This window comes from Eschscholzia californica, unplaced genomic scaffold, assembly GCF_041429995.1.
Source record: "Eschscholzia californica isolate CP2 unplaced genomic scaffold, dmEscCali1.0.p SCAF_5, whole genome shotgun sequence".
Classification (NCBI taxonomy): Eukaryota; Viridiplantae; Streptophyta; class Magnoliopsida; order Ranunculales; family Papaveraceae; genus Eschscholzia; species Eschscholzia californica.
In genome coordinates this window covers 12,808,276-12,827,123 of record NW_028238472.1, presented here as the reverse complement: position 1 = coordinate 12,827,123, position 18,848 = coordinate 12,808,276, and the positions used below count along the sequence as shown (strand labels likewise).

General features: G+C 36.9%; 2 protein-coding genes and 1 pseudogene across 3 annotated transcripts; all 3 read left to right on the top strand.

Moving 5' to 3' along the window:
• The first annotated feature begins 1,871 nt into the window (after window positions 1–1,871).
• LOC147537191 (uncharacterized) lies at window positions 1,872–5,256 on the top strand. The gene is made up of 4 exons (XM_086641763.1): window positions 1,872–2,324; window positions 2,620–2,894; window positions 3,095–4,508; window positions 4,806–5,256. Exons 1-3 carry the CDS (start codon window positions 2,087–2,089, stop codon window positions 4,349–4,351), a joined length of 1,770 nt encoding a protein of 589 aa, XP_086497889.1. The 5' UTR covers window positions 1,872–2,086; the 3' UTR covers window positions 4,352–4,508; window positions 4,806–5,256.
• LOC147537190 (uncharacterized) lies at window positions 4,662–6,060 on the top strand (annotated as a pseudogene).
• A 7,494-nt stretch (window positions 6,061–13,554) lies between these two features.
• Window positions 13,555–16,739, top strand: LOC147537189 (serine/threonine-protein kinase PBL34-like). 2 transcript variants are annotated; one of them, XM_086640578.1, is made up of 5 exons: window positions 13,555–13,793; window positions 14,395–14,714; window positions 14,803–14,938; window positions 15,491–15,795; window positions 16,199–16,739. In XM_086640578.1, exons 1-5 carry the CDS (start codon window positions 13,661–13,663, stop codon window positions 16,205–16,207), a joined length of 903 nt encoding a protein of 300 aa, XP_086496704.1. In that variant the 5' UTR covers window positions 13,555–13,660; the 3' UTR covers window positions 16,208–16,739. The 2 variants fall into 2 exon arrangements, with proteins under 2 accessions (XP_086496704.1, XP_086496705.1); XM_086640579.1 differs by lacking the exon at window positions 16,199–16,739 and having other exon boundaries at window positions 15,456–15,709.
• Window positions 16,740–18,848: the final 2,109 nt, after the last annotated feature.

Below are 18,848 nucleotides of genomic sequence, written 5' to 3'. Positions count from 1 at the left end.
TTTTATATGTGTGATATAAAAAATATTAAATTTTTTGGTCAAACACTTTCTAATATAATAATAATAATAATCTATTTCTTAGCCGTATTCTTTTTTAAGTCGTATCACTATAAAGTCCGTTAAAACAATGGTGGAGACCCGAAAAAATAGGAGTTCAATTCGCCGATAAGAACAAGTAATAATATTTACAATAATCTATTTTTTAGTCGTTTTTTTTTGGACTTTATTTATTTGGTTTTCAATGGAAGAAAGGGAAGGGTTAAAGTTTGAAGAAAAAAAATTCTAGTAGCCCCTTTCTTAACTCAGCTGATATAGAGGGGGCAAAATACAAACTTGTCACAATAGATAAAAATTAGAGGGGTTGGGCAAAAGGCCCAATCCTTGACCCAAAACAAGAAGCAGGTCCACTGCAGGAAGAGAATAAGAGGCAGATCCAATGGTCAGGAGGTGGGGGTGGAATTTCCGAAACACCCTTCTTCTTTTCGAAATTTACGAAACGACCATCGAAAAATTTCCGGGAAACTCTCAAATTTCTGAGAAATAATCTGACACGCCTCCCATCATACAGTGTACTTTCCATAAATTTACAAAATTGCCACCGAAAAATTCTCGGGAAATGCGAAATTTTTTGAAAAATAGTCTGATGCACCTGACATTAAACCTTGTACTGTCCACGAATTTACAGAATTGCCATTACAAAATTTACCAACTTGCCATTTTCGTTCTTTTTTCCAGATTTATTTCTTATTTCTTTTTTATTTTCTCCCACACATATTTATCTCTCCAATCTTTTTAAATTTCTCTCTCCAATCTCAATAAATTTCGTTATTTTTTCCAGATTTATTTCTTATCTCTTTCTAATCTCAACAAATTTCTTCATTTTTGGTAGTTTTTCTTGAATTTGTACAAGGAAATTTTCTTGTGTACCGGGAAATATTTAGTGTACTGGCCATTTTTTGGATATGTACTATACGTTTTTGTACTGGGAATTTTCTTGTGTACCGGGAATTGTTCTGTGTGCTGGTCATTTGGTTATGTACTAGACATTTTTGTAGTGAGAATTTTCTTGTCTACCGGGAATTGTTCTGTGTACTCGCCATTCGACTATGTACTAGACATTTTTGTACTGGAAATTTTCTTGTGCACCTGAAATTGTTCCGTGTACTGGCCATTTGGTTGAATACTGGACACTTTTGAACTGGGAATTTTCTTCTGTACCGGGAATGGTTCTGTGCACTGACCATTTGGTTATGTACTTTGATGTTTTTAGAGATGAAGAAGATAAAATGTGAAACAAATAAGAATGATGAAGAAGAAAAATAAGAACATAAAACTTTTAGAGAGAGAAACACAGGAAACTTTGATGTTTTTAGAGATTGAAAGAGATGAAGAAGATATAAAGGAGAGCAAAATAAGAATGATGAACATCCAAAAATAAGAACATAAAACTTTTAGAGAGAGAAAGAACTTAAAATTTATGTTCTTGGAGATTGAAAGAGATGAAGAAGATAAAATGTGAATGTTTTCAAAAATAATGAGAGAAAGAACAGAAAATACAGTGGGCAGGATCCAAAAAAATTGCATGAAATTTCGTCAAAAAATGGCGCCATTTTTGAATTTTCAAAAAATCTGAATGTTTCTCTGACATTACGTCATATACGGAGAATTAATTGCTTCGCTGTCATCCGTCAGATTGTCAGAAAACATGGAAATTTCCCGTAAAGGGGTAAAAGAGGGATAAATAAAATAAAAACCAGAAAAGTGTGAGCTGTCTTGACAATTTAGACTGGGTTCTCATTTTTGTTTTAGGCTGGGGGTAATACTTATTTACCCTCCATTTGTTGGGCCTCTCACTCAAAAATCCTCTTAAGACCCTAAAAAATCGCCCCCTCTTCTCATCTTCTGTCAGTAAACCATTTTCTTTTATAACTCGGTCTCGAAAACTTCTCTTCCTCTTCTAACTCGGTTTCGAACTCATCTATTTAATGGACTGGAAATTACATACTCTCTCTCTCTAGTCTCTCTCTAGGGTTACGATACTAATTAATCAGTTGGTATTATATTCATCGTAACGTAATTTGATGGAATGATGAATATGGAGAAAGCGTCACAAGGAAGTAGTAGTAGTAGTAGTAATGCAGAATATAATAAAGCTATGGATGATTTCTGGTCTAGGGTTCCGAGAGGAATTTACTTTAAACCTTCAGATGAAGAACTGGTTACATATTATCTTTATAGGAAGGTTAATAATCTTCCATTACCATTTAATAAAATCTATGAATTCGATGTCTACTCTGTTTCTCCTGAGCAGTTGTCTTCATCAGGTAATTACTATTATATATATATGCTTCTCTCTCTCTTTCTCTCTTCTTTTTTTTTAATTTTGGTAATTCATGACCTAATTAATTACTGACAATCAAGAAGATAATCACTCTGTCATAAAATTAGGTTGAATTGAAACAATACTAGTGTTTTTAAGTAATTAGACAGAAGCACCAGTAGAGAAGATTTGTTTTTGAATTTGTAATATTTAATAAATTTTGTTAGGAGGGTGATGTTGTAATTATATTGGTTATAAATTTTGTTAGGAGGGTGATGTTGTAATTATATTGGTTTTAGGTAAGTACGAAGGTTGTTCGGAGATGTATTTCTTTACACCAAGAAAAAGAAAATATCCGAATGGAAAGAGGCCAAGAAGAAATGCTGGAGATGGTCGGTGGAAAGCTACTGGAACGGACACGATCATAGATTGTGTACATGGCACCCAAAGTGGTCTTAAGAAAGTTTTAGTTTTTCATAGAGGAGAACATCGACGCGATAAGACTGATTGGGTTATGCATGAATATGTGCTCTCTAACGAAGATGACACGAATGACAAGAATGACAAGCCCAAGGTATATAATCAAGTCTCTAGCTCTTATTATTGATTACTTTTTTTTTTTATTAACTTACATGAATTTGCAGCAAAGATTCAATTTCGCTTTAGTCTTTATTAAAATATACATGTAAAGATCTTTTTCGATTTTAGATTTTTGTATAAAGAATGGTTTTTGTCTGATTTTAATGCTTAGATCTATAATGTTTTCTTGTGCAGTTTGAGAGCATAGCTCTTTGTAAGATTTATAAGAAATCTAATAATGTTGAAGCTGATGTTGAAGATGAAGAACCAGTAGTGGAAAAATTACCTCATCCGTCAATGGAGGTTGAAGCTGAGGTGAACGTCCCTGTTGAAGATCGAATGAATGACAATGTTGTTTCTGATCCCACCAACTTTAACAATTCGACATACAATTTGGCTCCTAACATGTCCCATGTCAAATATCGGGTGAACGATAATGTTGCTTCTGATCATACTCGCTCCAATTATTCGACGAACAACTTGCCATCTGCTCCAATGTATGTGGGGAACAATCAAGAGACGACTCGTTCAGTAAACGTCGTGGTGAATGGGTTGTTCAACAATCAGACGGGGAATGTTGAAGATCTCATGAATGCGAATGATCCAGTAAACAGTTACCAGCAGCTTCTTATGCACTATAATAATCAGGTGAATGTTGGGATTCCAGTGAACAACCATGTTGCATCTGATAGGACGAACTTTAACAATTCGACATACAATCCGGTGAACAACCATGTTGCGACCTCTTATATGTCCTATGCTGGGTATCCGGTGAACAACAATGTTGCTACTACTAATGAGAGTCACTTCAACAATCCGGTGAACAACGTAGCTTTTAGTCCGATCAGTTTCACTGCAAATCGGATGAACTCCTACAGTCCAGTGACAGTTGCTGCTTCAAGTCGGGTTGCAAATGCAGCTTTAAGTCATCGGATGACAAATGCAGCTTTAAGTCATCGGATGACAAATGCAGCTTTAAGTAGTCGGATGACAAATGCAGCTTTAAATCGTCGGATTACAAATGCAGCTTTTAGTAGTCGGATGACAAATGCAGCTGCTTTAAATCGTCGGATGACAAGTGCAGTTCCAAATCCGATGAACTTGTATAATCAGGGGACAACTTTAAATCGTTCAATGAATTACTTCAACTATGAGGTGAACAACTCGATCAATTCAACTTCAACTGGGATGAACTTGGACAATCCAGTGACAAATGAAAATGGTATAAGTTCAGATGGAATGATCTTGAACAATCCAGAGTCAATGATGAAGAATGAAGAAGCTCATCCAGCAGTAAACGATGTGGTGAAGGTGGCGAACAATAACAATAATGATCCCATCTCCTCTCTTAATGGAGATTCATTAAATAGCAATGATGATTCGTGGAGAAAAGATTTAGAAGACATGCTCCGTCTTCACGAAGAAAAATATATTATAAATACTGTGCCCTAAAAAGTGGTCAAAATAGACTAAGGTGGACTGTTAAATTTTGCTCAATTTAGTTAGTATTTTTTTTATTTGTGTTGAAAACAGTTTAGTTAGTTTTTTTTTTGATGAGATACAGTTTAGTTAGTTGGGTAATGGAAAATAGTAACATTTTGGCTATGATGTTCTCTTTCGTATTATTATGTCTTTCCACTTGAGATATGTCCATGACTATGCGTGTTACACGTACAAAACAAAACTCTCCCAATAAAAAAGGGGTCAAAATAGACTGAGGTGGACTTTTATTCAATTTGCCTCACTGCAAATCGGATGAAGTATGAACTCCTTCAGTCCAGTGACAGTTGCGGCTTCAAGTCAGGTGAAAATTGCAGCTCCAAATCCGATGAAGTTGGACAATTGGGTGACGAATGTAGCTTTAAGTCGGCTGATGACAAACGAAGCTTTAAATCGTACAATGAAGTTGGACAATGGGGTGAGAAATGTAGTTTTATGTCGTCGGATGACAAGTGCAGCTCCAAATAGGGCGAAGGATAATGTTGCTTCTGATCATGAGAATTACTTCAACTATGAGGTGAACAACTCGATCAATTCAGATGAAAATGGTATAAATTCAGACGGAATGATCTTGAACAATCCAGAGACGATGAAAATGGTATAAGTTTGACAGTTCGCTTTGAGCACTATATAAAATACTCTTTCTCTTTTATACACATAGAAATTGGTTCTCTTTCTCTTATCTTCTCTACATCATCTATGTTTTCAAGCTTTTCATATTTATCTTTAGATCACTTTTAAAGCATGAGAGTTACTGTGAAGTGTTTTTTTAAAGGAGTGACTATTGTATCTTAGAAGCAACATTCAAGATCTGCATAACGATTTTTACGCGAGACCCTAATCAACTTTTGTCTTGATAGATTCTCACTTTTGGTGTTTTTTTTTCTGTGCTATTCACTTCAATTTCATCTCTAAAACATCTCTATTTTGATCAATTAAATTAAAACTTTTATCGAAGATCGCCGATAATACCCATATTTTACAAATCGATTTTGTCAATGCAGCTACTGGAACCCGACACCCGAATGCTAGTAACAAAGAGTTCTCTGCATTACCTGAAACTCTACTTCCTTTTTGAGAATCTTGATCAATTATCATCCGCAAAGAACAATATTCGTCAATTGCTTCAATTTACATTTGAAGAACTCTAATCTGCAACTGGAAATTTTGGACCAGATAGTATTCTTTGCGAAGGTGGATTTGGGTATGTTTATAAAGGATGGATTGGGGAGAACAGAACATCTACGGCAGAACCTGGCACGGGCCTAACGGTTGCTGTCAAAAGGCTTAAGGGAGATGCTCTTCAGGGCCAACGAGAATGGGTTGTAAGCATCGGTAGTTCCTTCCTTATTTCCGTCGGTTGATTTTAACTATATGTAATGTTTGGTTATATGTCTAATAATATACTTGCAGGCTGAGGTTGACTTCCTTGGACAACTTCGTCATCCTAACCTTGTTAAACTTATTGGATATTGTGTCGAAGATGATCAGAGACTTCTTGTCTACGAATTTATGGCAGGTGGTAGTCTCAAATACCATCTTTTCAGAAGTGAGTAAAATCCTTTTGTTTGTTTTATGTTCTTAACAGTTTTTGTCATTTCGTTCACTCTTTCTTTCCTTGCTTAAAAGAGTTTTCCGTTCTTGTTTTGATAAGTTGACGTACCAGATGTTTATCTCCAAAATTAAGGTGGTCGTTTCTCGTTTGAAAGTCGAGTCTTCCAACAAGTTCTCAAATGGGTTTCTCGGAAAATGGAAGTGTACAAAAATTTGTACGAGTTGCAGCCTTATTTATGATAGGCTGAAAAAACAAATATCAATGAATTCGAGTATGTCGTCAGCTGTAAGGAGTGCTATTAATCGAAGTTCTAAGTAAACATTTTGAGAAATGAAACTCAATTTGGTTGGGGTGGTAATACGTGTGTCACTTTGGTGCTGAGAGTAGCGCCGATAACTTGCTGCTAGAAAGAAAAATGTTTACACCATTAATGAGGTGAGATTTATTTCTTTGATAGGTGCTGTTTGTTTTTTCCCAGGTCTGAATCTGAAATCTGAACCAAACTATGTGTTCTTTACATGTATAGTTTGAGTCTTCGCATTTGTATACTTCTCAGATGAATTCAGACCTTAAAACAACTCTTCTTCATCAAATTAAGACTTGTTTTATAAGCTGAAAATATATGCATTGGATACATATATTTATTTCAAGATCTTAAGATAAAAACATGCAAAATAACTAAAATTACACATAAAACTAATCTAGATTTCAGATTCAGATTTGAAAAAAAAACAAACGGCACCTTAGGCAAGTTTAAGATCACAAGTACATTCTTCATTTTGGCTGGTTGTGTGGGTTGTTTTTTTTAGAAAAGAAAGAAAAGAGTCTGTTGCCATTTTAGTTGAGGTTTTGGGCTCTTAGAAATGGTATCATCTGGACCCTTGATTTAAATTCAACAGTCTAGATCAATATCCATATAAGGGGGTTGGATTAAAAGAGCACAAAACAGAGTTTAAACCTTGACCAACTTTCCGCCTTCTCCAACATGTCTCCTCTTAAAATGAACGTTTCACATGACCTAGGCTATAATAACTTCCTCTCTTTGGAAGCTATTTATTTGTTAGATTATGCCTTCTTTCTCTTCAAGAATGAAACCCTAAGAAGCATTTCAGAATCAGAGGCAGCCATTTTTTATCCTCTTCTTCGATTTCCAGCCCCTTTCAAGTAAGTGTATTCTTCTTCTTCTTCAAAGCATGATACTTTCCTGTTTCAGTCCAGTACTTCATTTATTTCCCTAGTTTTAGGGGTTATTTGCTATAGTTATTCTACTTTTTTTTACACTTTGTTTATGATAAAATACATATATCTAAGACTTCTGTTAAGAAACTTTGAATTCCTAGAAGATGAGATATTGAAATTATCAACTCCATTGTTACTTGGTAATTACTGCATAATCTTAAACATCATTTTGTGTGAGTCATGGGTTGCAGTCATAAACATCAAACTGGTTTTCCCCTTGTTACAACAGAGTTGATTATCTGAAAAATCTTATTCTTCATTGTTCAATCAATTATATCCATATTCGATGAGTTAGGATCATATTTATGACTAAAATTTTTAAGTTTAATCCATTTCAGATCAAGAAACTCAAAGATGCATTATTGGCAGAATGTGTAAGAGAGATGTTGTTTTGGATCGATTAAAGGTTTAGAGGAACATGAGTTGTTAATGTTGGTCAAACGAAGGAGATTAGTTTGGATTTGGGTTCTAGAGCTAAAAGCAAAGAAATCATTAAAGTAAGAGATGAACCCCATTTTATAAGAATTTAATCATGGTTAAGCAGAAATCGGTAGTATTATGTTCCCTTCTCTTCACACAAAGGTGTCATGTCAGTTGGAAGTCGAATTATGTGAGGTTGAATGTGTTTCTTTCGCCGTTCATGTTTGTGGAATCGTTTATCTTATCAGTTATTATCCTAGGTTGATATATGTATGAATATTTGTATCAACCTGGGGTAATATCCGAGAAGATAAACGGTTTTGCAACCATCAACGGTGAAAGAAATATCTTCAGTCTCACATAATTCGACGTCCAAGTGGCATAACATTTTTGTGTCACGAGAAAAAGAGCATAATAGTATCGGTTTCTACTTAATCATGATTATATTTTTATGAAATGCGGTCCAATATTTATGAGATGCAGTTCATTTTTTTTTTTTGTATATGATCTTTGACATTGAGTATTTTTATCTCCAAACTTGTTTTGGTTTAATCACATGGATTTGGTTATTCTCTTCGTTCTTGTAATTGAAAATATTCATGCTCTAATTGAAACGGTCTTTATGGTCTTTGCTCAAAAAGTATGGCAGAAATTGGAAGAGGAGAATGTAATGTTTTTTAGTCTTGACTCTTGCATCATATCATATGTTTAAGCAAATGAACATTAAAAACAGTGACAAACTAAATCTTGTCGAAGTTCGTTAAATGTCAATTTCGCACTTTTGACAACTCTTTCTTCAATCCTTCACATTTTGGTAACGCTCTAGTGCTCTGCGAGATTCCAACATCAAAGACATCAATCTTTCAGTAACTCTTGTTAATTACACGTCTTTAAATATCTAACCTAAGGAAAACAAAACAGTACATAAAAAATGTTGTAGAGAAGTTTGAAATTCCATTTTAATTTTACTCCCTTAATTTTGAACTTGATGTACATCACATAAAACCAAAATGCTTAAAAATTCTAAAACAATCACATAACGAAAATGCTTAATTTTGAGAAAGTCAATAACTTTCTCTCACTAGATCTGCATCGGTCAGGATTCGGTCGAGATACTTGCTGGGCATAGCATCAGCCTTTAATCCATTTAGTTTCCAAACAAAATATCCTTTTTCACATCTAATACCTTATCTTAGACATAATTTTATTAGATAGGATCCAATATCTTTCAACAAAAAAAAAAAGATGGGATACGATACTCGTAATAATTTTTAAAACTAAAGATAATTTGAATTCAAACGATTAAATTTTAAAAACAACAGCTTTTTACAATTAGTTTTAGATTCATAAATACTATTTTATTCGTAAAAAGTCTAAATTTTAATGAAAAAAAAGTCGAAATTTGGAACAAGATTGTGGTATAAAATATGTGTGCTGAATTGAACAAATGTGCTGACTTAGGTCAAGTACTGTGAAAAGGTTAAACCTTTGAACGATAAACACACTCGAATATAACCGAGTGGAGGTGAAGAAGATGATCGTCTCGTTGATAACCGAGAGAGATGGAGAAGGGATGATGGTCTCGGGTATAACCGAGATGATATGTGACGACTCTCGGGTGAAGCCGAGTGTGATAGTATGAATACCCGGGTATAACCGAGAGAGAGAAGAATGGAGCTCTCGGTTGTAACCGAGGATGATTGATGATGATTAGTGAACAGTTGATCGTGAGAGAGGGAGAGAGAGAGCTAGGTAAATACCTTATTTATTAATACTACAACTTGATTGATTACATTGTCTATGGAGATACATATTTATAGGTTTATAACTTAGGAGTCTTATAAAAACTAAAAACTAAAACTCTATCTTTATCTAATGTAATCCTAATAGAATTAGGATTATCTAATGTAATCCTAATAGAATTAGGATTAATGAAGACCAACCCACTCGGTTGTGACCGAGTGGAATTGACTCTCTAACACTCCCCCTCAAGTTAGAGCGGGAATGGAAGTAACGCCTAACTTGCCAATAATGTTCTTGAACGGTTCTGCCCCGAGTGGTTTTGTGAAGATATCTGCTAGCTGAGTATCTGAACTTGTAAAGCGCGTGGCAATGACGTTATCTTTGATCTTCTCACGAACGATGTGGCAATCGATCTCAATGTGTTTGGTACGCTCGTGAAAAACGGGATTATCAGCAATGTGGAGAGCGGCTTTGTTGTCGCAGTAAACTGTCATCGGGTCTGAGTGATCGATTCCAAAATCAAGTAATAAATACTTGAGCCATTGTAATTCGCATGTGAGGATGGATAAAGCTCGATATTCTGCTTCTGCCGAAGATTTGGCAACGGTGGGTTGCTTCTTTGATTTCCATGAAAGTGGGCTAGATCCCAACATTGTAAAATATCCTGTAGTTGATCTACGGGTCGAAGGACAACCAGCCCAGTCTGAATCACAGTAACCTGTAATATGGAGAGAGCTGTTTGCGGATAAAAATACTCCTTTATCAAGGGTACCTTTCAAGTATCGTAGAACGCGATGAGCGGCGTCTAGGTGTACCTGACTAGGTGTTTGCATGAATTGACTAAGGTTATTCACAGCAAAAGCGATATCTGGCCGTGTAACTGTTAAGTAGAGAAGCCGGCCAATAAGGCGACGGTAAACTGACGGATCTGACAATGGTGTACCGTCAGTGGGACGAAGGCGGAGTTTTTGTTCCATAGGAAACTCCGAAGGACGTGCAGCGGTCAGTCCAGAATCTTTTAGAATGTCAAGTGCATATTTTCGTTGACATAGAAAAATGCCTTGTGAAGAACGAGATACTTCAATACCAAGAAAGTACTGGAGACGTCCTAAATCTTTTAGTGAGAAAGCATTGTTTAGGAATGATTTTAACTGGGAAATAGCATGATTATTATTTCCTGTGATAATGATATCATCCACATAGACTAAAACATAAATCTGAGTGGAGTGGGAACGAAAAGTAAAAAGCGAATAATCGCTCTTAGATTGAGAGAAACCACGTTCGATTAGAACGGAGGAAAATTTGGAAAACCACTGACGGGAAGCCTGTTTGAGACCATAAAGGGATTTATGAAGGCGGCATACTTTAGACTCCCCCTTAGACGAAAATCCGGGGGGAAGTTTCATGTAAACCTCCTCATGTAGGTCGCCTTGGAGGAAGGCATTATTAACATCCAACTGATGGAGAGACCAGCCTTTAATGGCGGCGAGAGAAAGAAGAACTCGAACGGTTACTAGTTTAGCAACTGGAGCAAAAGTGTCATTGTAATCTAACCCCTCTATTTGGGTGTAGCCTTTAGCCACTAAGCGAGCTTTATAGCGCTCTATGGAGCCATCGGGCTTGAATTTTATTTTATACACCCATTTACAACCGATAGGCTTCTTGCCGAGTGGTAAGTTAGTAAGAGTCCATGTTTTGTTTTCTTCCAAGGCAGAAATTTCCTTGGCCATTGCATCCTTCCAATGAGAAGATTTCATTGCCTGGGTGAAAGAAGTGGGTTCGGTTGAGGACAAGACCGAGGAAAGAAATTGTTGATGAGAAGTAGAAAAAGAGTTGATGGAAAAGTAGTTTTCAAGTGGGTACTTGACGGTGGTGGTATTGGAGCAAACATAGTCTTTGAGGTGACTAGGTGGATGGCGTGACCGAACCGGTCTGCCGGAATCAATAACGGAAGAGTCGGAAGCGGGAACATCGGTCGCGGGCAGGGGCAGCGAAGGGACCGAGCTGGGATTGATGACAGGAGGTTCTGACGGCACCCCTGAAGTGGGGAGTCCGTCAGAATTTTCTGTCGGCACCCCCGAAGGGGAATTAAGAGGCCGGGCTTCCGAAGACGGGTCAGCAGGGGTGTCTGGAGGCACCCCTGAAACAGAGTCGGTAGCAGGGACGACAGGAACAGTAGGTTCACCGGTGAACCTGCTGCTGTCGGACAGTGAGTTGGGAGCAGACTCGTTAATCACCGGAAAATTAAAACTACCGTCGTCATCGATAGAGAGGGACGGGGATGGATCGGTGAGAGGAGGTTGTGCCGGAGGCGGAGAGGCCATCGGAAAGCGGTTCTCGAAGAATGACACATCTCGTGAGATAAAGATACGTTGAGTAGAGATATCGTAGATACGGTAACCCTTCTGTCCACTTGGATAGCCAAGAAAGATGCCGGCGGAGGACCGGGCGTCCATCTTGGTTTTTACCAAAGGGATACGGGCATAGCAAAGGCATCCGAATACACGTAAGTGTGAAAGATTCGGAGGAGCACCCATGAGAATTTCATGAGGGGATTTCCCATCAAGAATTGGTGTGGGTAATTTATTTATGAGATAGACGGCGGTTAAAACGCATTCTCCCCAAAAGGAAAGAGGGAGGTGAGCTTGAAGTCGTAAAGATCTTGCGACTTCAAGAATGTGGCGATGTTTTCGCTCAACAACACCGTTTTGTTGAGGCGTATAAGTGCAACTACGTTGGTGGGTAATCCCTTTTTCAAGAAACCAACTTTGGAGAGAATGATTCATAAACTCAGAACCATTGTCCGATCTAATTGTTTTTATCACACAATTAAATTGTGTATGAACGTAATTAGAAAAATTCCTAATTAGCATAGTAGAATCCGATTTAGAACTTAGAAGGAATATCCAAGTACAACGAGAAAAATCGTCAACAAGGGTCAAAAAATAACGACACCCGGAGGTGGAGGGAACCGGAAAAGGACCCCATATATCGGCATGAACTAACTCAAATATATGAGTGGAAGAAGTAGTGCTAGTAGGAAAAGGCAATCGACATTGCTTAGAAAGCGGGCATATATCGCACGACACTTTTTTCGATAAGAATTTAAAATTCATACATGGAAGTCTAGAATTAAAAAACTGAAAACGAGAAAAAGATGGATGGCCTAAACGGCAATGCCATAAAGAAAAAGACTCATGACTAGATGTATCTCGAACTAAATTGGAAACGGAAAGAATTTGACGCTCCGTGCGAAGGAAGTAAAGGTCGTCATGAAGACTACCATGCCCAATCTCCATCTTCGTTGTTCGGTCCCGAAAAAGACATAAGTCATTGTCAAATAAGACGGTACAACGAAGAGATTTAGAAATTTGAGATATAGATATGAGATTAAATTGAAAAGATGGAATATGAAGCACATCTTGTAAATAAAATCTATTGGAAAAATAGACCGAACCAATATGGAGAACCTTAACTCTTGATCCATCGGGTAATCTAACAAATAAATCCGGAGGAGCAAGAGAATAGGAAGAAAACCGTGATAAAACGGAACATATGTGTTTAGCGGCACCGGAATCAATAACCCAAGGAGGGTGAAAAGAAGAATAGTACTTACTTGTAAGATTGACGTGGGGGTCTTTAGTGGTATCGTGAACTTGAGAAGTTTCGGAAGCTTCGGGAGTAGTCATGATAAAAAAAAAATAATGGCTCTGATACCATGTGAAAAGGTTAAACCTTTGAACGATAAACACACTCGAATATAACCGAGTGGAGGTGAAGAAGATGATCGTCTCGTTGATAACCGAGAGAGATGGAGAAGGGATGATGGTCTCGGGTATAACCGAGATGATATGTGACGACTCTCGGGTGAAGCCGAGTGTGATAGTATGAATACCCGGGTATAACCGAGAGAGAGAAGAATGGAGCTCTCGGTTGTAACCGAGGATGATTGATGATGATTAGTGAACAGTTGATCGTGAGAGAGGGAGAGAGAGAGCTAGGTAAATACCTTATTTATTAATACTACAACTTGATTGATTACATTGTCTATGGAGATACATATTTATAGGTTTATAACTTAGGAGTCTTATAAAAACTAAAAACTAAAACTCTATCTTTATCTAATGTAATCCTAATAGAATTAGGATTAATGAAGACCAACCCACTCGGTTGTGACCCAGTGGAATTGACTCTCTAACAAGTACTTGAGCTAAGTTCAACAAAAAAAAAAAAGTTCTTTGAGCTAAAGGAGAATTATAAGGTATAAATATAAATACAATTTTAATTGTAGTACTAGTTAATCTATGAATGCTAAAAAAAAATTGATAGACATGGAAAACAAGTGTGGGTTTTTGGGAGCACTTACTCAAAGGATTAAAGGAGTTTCCAAATCATCTTCTTCACAAGATTCTGCTAATCCTTTCCCTTATGAACTAGGTACTTCATGGGTTCTATAATCATTTCATCATCAATTAAACTTTCTGATTAAAATTCTCTTATGGGTTTTTGCTTAATTTAATCATGATTTATTGATTTGTTCCTTGATTGATCTACCCTTTTTACTTTTCATTTCCAATCAAATTTAGCTATGCTTATCATTACTTTTAAGCTACTTTTACTTATTGAGTTTGCCTAATTGAAGTTGTTATTGGGGCAAACCCTAATCTATTTTCATAGTACTTTGATTTCTGTTACTATAAGGTTGCAAGAAATATATATCAAATAGGTCAATTTCCTGAAATGGATTATCATTTTAAGATCAGGGTTCTTCAAATTATCATAGTAGAGCAAGACTTTTGTGCTTGTAATCTGAAGAAGGAAATTTAATAGATTCTCCATTTTTAGGTGATTCTTTTTTGCCTGTTTTAACCTTTAAACTACATGTAGAAATTCTAGGGTTTGATATGTTTTTCTGTGCTTTTCACTTCAATTTCATCTCTATAACATCTCTGTTTTGATCGATTACATTAAATTTTTTATTGAAGATCTCCAATAATACCCGAATAAGATATTTTACAAACCGATTTTGTCAATGCAGCTACTGAGACCCGAAACCCGAATGCTAGTAACAAAGAGTCATCTGCATTACCTGAAACTCTACTTCCTTTTGAGAATCCTGATCAATTATCATCCGGAAAGAACGATATTCGTCAATTGCTTCAGTTTACATTTGAAGAACTCAAATCTGCAACTGGAAATTTTGGACCCGATAGTGTTCTTGGCGAAGGTGGACTTGGGTATGTTTATAAAGGATGGATTGAGGAGAATGGAACTTCTCCGGCAGAACCTGGCACGGGCCTAATGGTTGCTGTCAAAAGGCTTAAGGGAGATGCTCTTCAAGGCGAACGAGAATGGGTGGTAAGTATAGTTATTTCCTTCCTGATTTCCGTCGGTTGATTTTAACTAAATGTGATATCTGGTTATATGTCTAATAATATACTTGCAGGCTGAGGTTGACTTCCTTGGTCAACTTCATCATCGTAACCTTGTTAAACTTATTGGATATTGTAGCGAAGATGATCAGAGGCTTATTGTCTACGAATTTATGGCAGGTGGTAGTCTCGAATACCATCTTTTCGGAAGTGAGTATTGATTAAAATCCTTTTGTTTGTTGTATGTTCTTAACAGTTTTTGTCATTCCGTTCACTCTTTTTTTCCTTGCTTAAATGAGTTTTCCGTTCTTGTTTTGATAAGTTGAAGTACCAGACGTTTATCTACAAAATTAGGGTGGTCGTTTCTCGTTTGAAAGTCGAGCGAGTCTTCCAACAAATTCTTAAATGGGTTTCTCGGAAAATGGAAGTGCACGCAAATTTGTATAAGGTTCAGCCTTATTTATGATAGACTGAAAAAACAAATGTCAACGAATTCGAGTATGTGGTCAGTGGTAAGAATGAATTCTATGTAAACATTTTGATAAGTGAACCCCAATTTGGTTGGGTGGTAAAACGTGTGTCTCTTTGGTGCTGAGAGTAGCGCCGAAAACTTGCTGCTAGAAAAAAAGTAACTATTTTCCAAGTTTAAGAAAATAGTAGGACTGACTTTTTAAGCAATCTGGTAATAATATTTACTCTATTATTTCTTAATTACCATGTGATTTAGGTGAAATCTTAACGATCGTGCTACAATTTTTGAAGGACCTCTGCCTCTTCCGTGGTCAAGGAGAATAAAGATTGCCCTTGGTGCAGCTAAAGGATTAGCGTTTCTCCATGGAGGCTCTGAGCCCACCATTTATCGATGTTTTAAGACATCCTGTATTTTGCTTGATTCGGTAGAAAACCTAACGATTTCAACCTTAAATGTTCCTAAAATTTGTGTTCTTATAATGCAAAACTTTCTGATTTTGGTTCGGCAAAGTCTGGTAGACAAAATGAGCACAATCATGCTTTTAACAGGGGTATTGAGACTTTTGTTTATGCCGCACCAGAGTGTTTCATCACAGGTAAGAAAGACATGATCTTAAAAGACCGAAGAAGATCATAATAAGTTCTAATAGCCTTAGGAGTTGAGATAATTGCTAAAAAAAGGTTCTGCATTAATGGTTTATAACCAATATTTTACGCTTTAAGGATTCATTTTTTTTTTTTTTTTTACTTTTTTTCACCATTAGCCATTCGACGAAAAAGTCATAACGACCATTTTTTTCTCATTACAACGGTAAGAGCTATGAGCCGACACTGTTACATTTTCATAATTGTTCATCTTCTTCCATGGAACTTCTTTTGTCCGATATCTGCAATTCATAAGTAGAATCTTTCCATTTTGAGTCCCTTTTTTTACACTTTATTTCATATACGAAGATTAATTAATACACTGTGTTTGGTTTACAATTTTCGTTTGAGAAGGTTACTTGACATCTAAGAGCGACGTCTATGGTTTTGGTGTTATGTTACTTGAACTGCTGACGGGCCAAAGAGCTGTGGACATGAGACAAGAAAGTGGTGAAGAAAATCTTGTATCTTGGGCAAGGCCATATTTAAGTGATAATAGAAAGATTCCTCAGCTGGTCGATTCTCGGTTAGAACTCAATTACTCCATTAAAGGGGTATATAAGGTAGCTCAGATAACCATTGCCTTAAAATAAACTCAAAGGCTCGGCCGACGATGGATGAAGTTGTGAAAGTCTTAACTCCGTTGCGGGAACTCGAGGACTTGGTTGTTTTATCTTATCAATCTCCTTCATCTCAACAGTCTCGTAGAAAGAAGAAATAAGAAAGGAACTGACAACTGAAGTAAACTCAACCAAAACATCATAAACAACAACTCTTCATTGCGTACTGACAACTGATATAAATCCGACATTTTGTATTTTAAATTTTTCGAGTGTACCAATGTTTATACTTGTTAATATCTTGCATCCCTTATATTTTAAAATTTGTCCGAAAATGGGCCGACAAGGCAAAACTTGCAATTTGGGCTTCTTTTTGTTGCAAAGTTGTCCTGCGAGGAAGACTTCTGAGATGTCGTAGCGTCTTGCAAATCTTTTGTGGACTTCTTTTATATGGAATTTTCATTTAGACGAAGCTAAATCCCACTCTTTTCTGTAGTCATATGAGGTAGCCAACCTATTCATGCACTATCGTACGATAATATCATCGTAATGTAGTAGTATATCAGAACTACTTTACAATAAAACTCTAAGGATCTTTTATGGTTTATTTATGCTACTGGGAGACTAAAGAAGAAAATGAAGCATGGGAAATTAAACAATTTTATTTGAGATAATTTTCTATTACAATATTGAAAGTGAATTCTGTTTGACCAAAGATGACATTGCAATAAAATAAAATAAAATAAAAAGAAAAGATGGCGTTTATGATGGGTACCAGCCACATAATTTAGTCAAACTTTATGTCACAACTTACCAAGCAAGCAAAGTAGAGATTGTCAAAATTATATTTTGGATTATGATCTAACTTGGGCAATACTATCTCATCAAAAAAAAAAAAAAAAAAAAAGTTGGGCAATACTAACTCTAGACGAAAAAAAAAATTTCAACAGAAAAAAAAAAACTCTAGACGAAAAAATGGAGCCAGATTTAAGGCAGTCTCGAATTCTAACCACTTAGGTAGATGGTCAAAAATTTTATAAAACAAAAAAGAAGATTTGTTTCTCTCTCTAAATTTTGCATGTCTAGCGAAGCCTATCGGACTCCACTGGTCTAGGTGTTGGGCAAAGTTATCTATTCAGTTGAAGACAACAAGTGAACTACTAATCAGATAAACAAGTGAACTACTAATCAGATAAACAAGTTGCTGATGTCGAAAATTGGCTCCCGATTAAATCAGCATGAAAAAGGGAGTTGATGCATGACAGCCTCCGTTATGATGGTATATTCTGTTTTGAGAGGTGAGATTCCTCTGTTCAGCTCTGCTTCTCCGCTCTACTCCGCCCCTTTGCTCTGCTTCTCTGCTCCTTGCTCCAGCTCCTGATTCCTTGCTCCTGTTCGTCTGTTCCCGAGGGGGAAAAACCTGCAAAGGGTTCGAAAACCGCTCCGACGCTCAAGACAGTCAGGGTGCTCTTTGCAGTAAAAGAATGAATATTGATTGATCCTTTTGGGGGGCGAGTTATGAGAACTCTATTTTGGGGGTGATCCTTCTGGTATGAAGAGATCTTATATTTGGGAGAGATGATGTGTTTGTTCTTCAGAGATCGTGTCCTTAGAAGGACGATGTGGGGGGCCTTTTATAGGTGAAGGTAGGCCGACTGTCCTTAGTGGCGGTTGTTGAGGCGGTGGCCGTCAAACCGTAATAGAAGTTACCTCTTTTGCGTATTTAGGGTTTCTCTTCGAGTCTATCTCGGATCTTTGATAAGTGAAAGTTCCTAAGTTCTAGGATACTTCGTTGATATCTTGCCGGAGTGATAGACTCTAAAGGAGAAGTTTCCTCCTTTAGATACGTGGAGTCCAAACGGCTTAAACACTTCAAGATGTGTGACCGACTGAGATCTTTCTGGAAGGTTCGGGATTAAGTCTTTAGGTTGCAGCGCTGATATCTTCTCAGTTCCGGGCGTAAGATATGGGCCGAACCTGTGGAGACCCCCCTTATTCCTTTAGAGATCACAGGGCTGGTCTATCCATGCCAAGGGTATTTTATGCAGAGCTGGTTTCTTCTGACCGACCTCCCGGTTATGGGAATGTGTGGTAGACCATCAGGGGTTTTAGCTGTCCTGCTGCCTTAACCCGAGTTGTTCCGAGAGACCAGACTTCTGGTCTGACCTTTGACTCTTTAGACGTTGATCAACGTCTGAACATTTTATGCATCATCACAAGTGAACCAATCGATGCACGTGTTAAACACTTTGTCCTTAAGACGAAACTCGTTTGTGCTCTCATTTTGAAAATACTATGTAATTTATTGGACGATTGTCTTTAGGATTCAATAGTGTATTAATGTAACACACCACGTCCCAGCTTTCACGTCGACCGTCATGCAAACCAAGATATGGAGCATCCCGCCATGGAATTGTAACATAATAAACATGAAAGCCAAATAA